Raw genomic sequence first — 6658 nt, forward strand, 5'->3', positions numbered from 1 at the left:
GTGAGCCTCACTCATCTGTGTCACAGGCAAAGGGGGTCCTCAGAGGTTCTGAGGTGTGAGAAAGCAAGTGACAGGTGCCATCCCTCCTTCTATGTGTGGCCATGGAAGAGGGGCTGCTCATATAGGCCTTGCTGAGCGTGGAGCAAGGAGATGGCTGCAAGGGGCACGGGAGCCCCACAGGGCATGACTGCCCCTCCCCTCGCCCCGGGGCAGGCTCCTGCTCACTGCTCACATGGCAGTGGGAGGTACAGCAAACACCTGCAGTTGGGGACTGGTCTCTAGCCCTGGAAGTCCAGTTTGCATTGCTGGGAGGCCTGCTGACTCCAATGTGACCTGCCAGGTGCAGTGTCCACCTGTGATCTGGCAGACTGGGGTCCCAGCGTTGCACCACACAGACTCCTGTGTGAGCTGGTCATGGCCTACTCTCTCTGTGGCCCAGTCCTTGCCCATAGGAAGCAAACCCTGCCCTCAAGCCCCAGGGCGCTGTGGGGAAGCATGGAGTAAGTTGTGCGCAGGGAGGGAATTCAATGGCTGGCAACTGCCTCTGCAGGCCCGTGGCCTGGGATGGGACAGAGGTACAATATATCTAGCTGCTGCTGTGTGAACTTCCCTGACAGCAGGGCCAGCAGGCCCCACACAGATGAGCTGGAGAGACCTGCTATGTTCTTTCTGTCAGCATCAGAACCTGGCCCCGGCTCACATGTGCCCTTGTTCTGGGGTCCAGGCCATTCGCATTGGCTGTGACTTTGCATGGCTGCACCTGCTGCAGTGGGAACTTGGAACTGGCCTGTTTGCACCAGTAGCTGCCTACATGCTGCCTTTACTCATGCAGCTGGCTTGAGAGTCAGAGTCAAACTCTACTTTCACTGACAGAGAACTCTGTTGGCTTCAAGGCTGGTTTCTTGGCAGGGCAGGGTACCCAGCAGTATCCCACACTGGCAGGGGCCCCAGTGTCTGACAGCTCTTGGGAGTGAGTTCTCTCTCCAACCCTGATCTCTGCTGCCTCTTTGACTGCTGCTGCAGTGATGCGCTGTAGGCAGCAGGGGGTGCTGTGCCAGATGAGCCTTAGCTTTGTTGTCCCAGGAGCTGGGCAGGTGGGCAACTGGGTTAGAGGGACTGGCCCTTTCCATTTCCGAGAGCCCCTGCCCAGGCAGGAGTCGAGATACTGACACAAAAACACTGCAGTGACAGCAGTGGGTGCTGATAACATGATGCAGTTGTGGCAAAGCTACCTTGCCAGGACCCTGCATTGGGGCCAGGGGCATGATGCAAACAATAAAAATGCAGAACAGGGCTCCAGGGCCTATGCGAGGAGGATGCTAGGCACTGGCAAGCCTTGGCACCACAGCCTGCACTAGTAAACAGCCACACACTCTTCCCTTCTCCTCTCTGCCTGGGGGCAGGAGCGCTCAGGCACAGGCAGGGCTCTGTGCCCACAGGGACAACAGTGGGTTGGGACCCAGGAAGAAAAGGAGGATGGAGTGAGGAAGGCATGGAGAAGCCCTCAGCTCCACAGAACAGGGGGCTGCAAATGCAGGAGGAACTCAAAAGACAGGAACATAGGTGCCAGGAAGGCACAGGGAGAAACCTCAGGGCACAGACATATGGAGGGACAGAACTATGCCTCATGTGGATCAGCCCCTGGGCTTCAGGGAAGGTTCCTCAGGTCTCCAGTGCCTGCAGACCGCCCCCTGCTGCCCTCACCCCCTTCTGTACTGAAGCACTTGGGCTGGGCTGCAGAAGGGGAGAAGTCATGGGAGTCCCATCGGACCCTGCTGTGCTTGGCACTTAACTGGAGCTCCCTGCAGTCAGTTACATCTCCTGCGTCCCAGCCCACATAGTTACACCTTTCCCTTAGCCTGGCCACTGCTCCCAAGACATGCCAGCCCACTGTTCTGCCAGTCCCCCTGCATGCAATTATGCCACTTCTGCAGTCCCTTGCTGGCAGGCATGGCTGGGTATATCGGGGCAAAGGGCTTTGTGACATAGCACAGAGCCTGGATCCAGAGCCCAGCCGTGCCCCCCACACACTTCACAAAACCCTGGCACCCACCAGACCCTTCCCCTGGCCATGCTCTGCCAAGTGCTGGGGATGTGCTGGGGGACAAAGCAAAAGCCCCTCTTACCTGTGCCTGGCTTGGCTAAGACCCGCTCCACCTGCTGCCTGAGAGCGATGCGCCACCCGACACCTGGCCTCAGCACAGCGCTGACACCTGAGCCAGGCTCTCCAGTTACAGCTGCTTGCTAACGAGGCACCCACACCTATCAGCTCACCTGGCCATGACATCACTCCAGAGGCATCAGCCAATCCTGGGGCAGAGGCTCCCATTTCTCCTCACTAAGACATAACTAAACATTAGCCCTGCCATGGGCATCTCTGGCTCTACCACCTTTCTCTTGCCCATCTGTGGCTAGGAGTCCTGGACAGGCCCGAGACTCAGGCCTGGCTGGGTGGAGAGTGCCGACAAGGCAGGGAGGCCCTGGGGCAGTTCCACAACCCTGTTTGTGATATATACTTGCTGATCAGCAAGAAGCTCAGCTCAGTGCAAGAGCTGGCCCCAGCCCTCAAAGTGGCACCACCTGCACCTGGGGAAGGGGCACAGGTATCACCCTCTGCAGTGGGTACCAGTTTGGTGGAGGACACAAATATGGTATGCATCATATACCTGGGCTTGAGTAAGGCTCATAAGCCAGTCCCACATACTAACCCATAAGCAAACCAGAGGAATGTGGGGTAGGCACTCTTAGTGGTGGGTGAGCACAGAACTGGCTGAACAATTTCAAACACAGTGTAACTATCAATGGGTCAATGGCAGAATAGCAAGAGGCCTCCAGCAGGGTCCCATGGGGTCTGTGCAGGGCCCAGTGCTGTTTAACATGCTTGCTAATGACCTGGATGGAGGAGCAGAGAGCTCCTGGAGCAAGTGTGCAGGCAACAGGCATGGGAGAAGCTGCAAGCACTTTGGAGGGCAGGAGCAGAAGTCTCAAGGATCTTACACAGCCAGAGAACTGGGCACAAGATAGGAATGGAGCAAAGACGAGTGCAAAGTGCTGCACCTGTGGAAGCAACACCCAATGCAAAAATGCAGAGGGGAGAACTGCCTGAGTAGGAGCGCTGCTTAGAACAAGCTGGAGGTCCTGATGGACAAGACGCCACAGACAGGCTAGCCATGCACTGCACAAAAAGGGTGCACACACTTAGTAGCTGCACTGACATAAGCACTGCAGTAGTACTCGGTGCAGGCTGGGCTGCTGGTGGGTACCGTCCTGGGCACTGCAATTTCAGAGGGAGTCAGAGACCCTGGAGAAGATCCAAATGGCAGCAGTGGGGAGGACTGGGTGCACTGACTCACATCACACTAAGCCCCCAAGTCAGTCAGACCAATACATAATACATGTACTGACCCTGCTAAGCCAGAGAAGGAGCTGGGCTAGACACCACTTGATTGCCTGGTTCAGTCCTTGCTCAGGCTGCCAGTAGGGCAATGGCTGCAGTGTTAGGGAATGGATGGCAGCATGGTGACGGCAGTGCCATGCTGATGACAGCCCAAACATCCATGGTACCCTGCATGGCAGGTCCTACAGACTGTCTGCCAACACTTAGGCCCACCTCATCTTCCTTAGCTGACAGTGTCCTCAGGCTAGACTGGAAGTCAGGAGCCCAACCCACATGCATCCTTATTTGCACCCTACTAGACTGCACTAGCTGATGGGGATGGCAAGAGCCAGCTGGCACCCAGATGCTTAGGGCAGGAGTGGCAGGGCACTTGGCTAGGGTGAACATGTACTGATCATAGTTGAGGCTTCAGTGGGTGCAGAGCTGGGAGTGTCCCTGCCCACATAACCACCTGCATGAAAATGAACTGGCAGTGTAAGCCCCTGGAGGCTCCCAGACACCAGGAGAATCTCCCCACTGAGCCCAGTGGGACCTGCTGGTATGTGAGCTACAGGCTGGGATGGAGCTTCTGACCCCAGGCAGGGCAAGAGACTGTGCCAGGGAGCACTGCAGCCACTGATCAGAGAATGGGACTTAGAAAGGGACTTAGCAGAGTAACGTGTCACAGCCCCTTGCCTGGCCTATGCAAACAGAGTTCTGAGCCCCTCTGCCCCCTCCATGCATGATGGCTAAACCTCTCTGCACAGCACCCCTCCCCCAAGACAAACCCCAACCCACAGCAGAATGGGGCAGAATGGATAAAGCATGTGGGACTGCTGAGTTGAGTAGGCCTCTTGCCCAGATGAGCCAGTAAGGCTCCATGGCCCACATGCCACAGAGCTGCTGGCTCCCCAGCCACCCTTTCCAGGGTGAGTGGACCACTGGTCAGCAGCACCACTATTCCCAGAATGATCCTTGGCAGAGACACATGCATCCAGAGTAGACTGTGCTGAGCAAAGCCCTGAAGGTATGGCCTCTAGGGATGGCCTTGGATCATGCATAGGCCTGAACAGCCCATGCTCTTTGCCTGCATGTGTAGAAGTAGGACTGGCTGTAACAGCCTCAGGCCTGTGGGGCAAAAACCCAGCAAGTCTGCTGGGGAGGCGAGGGCTGCAGCAGCCATTTGTTTGGTTTGCACACGGGAAGGCTTTCTAGGCCTTTTGTATGTACCTTGGGCAGGTCTAATAGTAACAGTGCCCTTCTTTATGTGGGAGAAGTAGCCACCAGGCCTCTGCAGGGAGAAGACTTCAGGGAACATGGGATGCAGAGGTGTGAGTACCACCCCTGTCTCTGTCAGGAGCTCCAACATGCAAATATGTTTTGCATATTGGCATTTGGGCCAAGCAGAGCCCAGGAGCTGCAGCCATCACTATCTAGGGAGGGCAAAATGCTGCCTGAGCAATGCTGGGGCTAGGGTGGGCAGGGGGCGTGGAGTGGGCAGAGCCGAGCCAGCAATGTGCTCCAGGCAGCAGTGCCCCCTGGCCTAGAGGGAGAAGGGGGGCAGTGCAAGGCAGATTGCATTACAGCCTCCACTGCTGCCATCCTATTCTTGGGATTTGTTTGCTGCCTGGCCTACCGGGCTCTCACCTCCCTGTTGGCAGCTCAGTTGTTGGTGTCTCTTTCCTCTACACGGTGCTGAAAACAGGCATGTTCAATTGTTAATGAACCTGCCGCAGCAGGATCATTATCTGGGCAAGCGCCGACATTGTGCAGGTAGCGATTATGCAGGGCCTGGCTTTAGTAACCCTCCCTCCTGCGGATCCATTTCCAACCAACTGATACTCCCCTGCCTGTTGGCCACAGGGCTCACTCCACGGGCTAGGTAGTTTTCCCCTGGGAGTGCCACATCCATTTGACCCACTGGCTGTGGAGGATGCTCTCCAGGCCCACTACATTGCACTGCACTACACTACACTACACGGTGCACTGCATTGCTGTCAGCCTGCCCTCAGGGCTGCCTGCATCTCATTACTGCCATTGCCCATGTTCAAGAGATGAGACCTGTGGTGGGAAGCTCCAGCTGGTTCTGCCTAGTCTGTCTGGCTCAGAGGGAAACTTCCTCCTCTTCCCACGCTGGAGGTATTGGGGAAGGTACTAGCTGGTACTGCACCGGCTCCAGGTCTGCTGCGCCACCCGGGGGTCACATTGCAGAGAAATGGGACACTCGTGTATTTATTTTCTTGCAATGCTATCTGTGCTACACAATCCAGGCCCAACCAAAGGCTTGCACTGCCCGCACTACTTGGCATGCAGCAAGGCTCCTGATTGAATCCAGCCTTGCTGCTTTCTTGTGCCCACAGGCATGCACACAGTGCAAAGCGCCAGTTTTGGCCCTACCTCTGCCTCTCCTTCTCACCAGTGTTCACCCCCAATGTTTCCATCTCAATAGCAGATGAGGAAGAGAGAAGCCACGGAGATAGTTTGAGCCCTTATCCTGCTGTGCCAACACTTCCCTGGGCCTCTCCCACTGGCAGGGCTGTCCATCCACACAGGAAGGCACTGAGGCAGAAGTATTTCCCTGCTACAACCAGCCAGGAGTGCTGGGCTGGGGGTTGGGAACAGCTGGGGCATTTGCTAAGGAGGAGGGCAGGCCAGGGCATTAGCTACCCCCAGAGCTGAAACCAGCCCCTCCCCACCTAACAATCCCCCTCCAATTAAGCAAATTATAAACCCAGCCATCACAGTTTCCAAACTGCAGCCCTGGCCAGAGGTGGCGAAGACCCAAGAGTTTCACAGAGCACCTATTGTCCTCTCTGGCTCTGCTGCTCCCTGGCAGGCTATGACAGCCACAGAGCCATGCTCCCCATGCTCACTGGGGTGCTGCCTTCTTAGGGTACCTCTCCCACCCCTGAAGCACAGTGAGAGTGTAACGTCACCTGTGCACACTGAGAAGGCCCTGGCCATGCTGCTTGTTAGGATCCCAGGTCAGGATTCACCTCCCACTCCCATTAATGATGGGTCCCCAGAGAAGCAATGACTGCTGCTTCAAACTTTATCTCATTGCAGTGAGCATCCTAGGAGAGCCCCCATCCCCAGGCCCCTGGCCAGATCCTTCCTGGATCCTACTGTAGTGCAGCCACTGAGCCCAGACAGTGGGAAGTGAAAGCCATCTGCCAGGGGCTTTGCTAGGATGCCACCTTGGGGTGCAGTGCAGCGCAGCACAGTGCAAGGGGTTACCTCTTTCTTCAGCACCTCACTCTCCACATGGCGCAGGTTGTTCTT

At 56.5% G+C, this 6658-nt stretch overlaps 1 protein-coding gene across 1 annotated transcript in view; it reads right to left on the reverse strand.

The window, feature by feature from the left end:
• The window catches only part of ESPN (espin), a 64009-nt gene that overhangs the window by 26727 nt on the left and 30624 nt on the right, over nt 1-6658 (reverse strand). Inside the window, exon 10 of the mRNA XM_019511536.1 lies at nt 6614-6655. Within this exon, the coding sequence (XP_019367081.1) occupies nt 6614-6655 (42 nt within the window). The remainder of the gene's footprint in view (nt 1-6613; nt 6656-6658) is intronic.

The sequence above is a fragment of the Gavialis gangeticus genome, unplaced genomic scaffold (assembly GCF_001723915.1).
Source record: "Gavialis gangeticus isolate Ggan-Ray unplaced genomic scaffold, GavGan_comp1, whole genome shotgun sequence".
In the NCBI taxonomy this organism is placed as follows: Eukaryota; Metazoa; Chordata; order Crocodylia; family Gavialidae; genus Gavialis; species Gavialis gangeticus.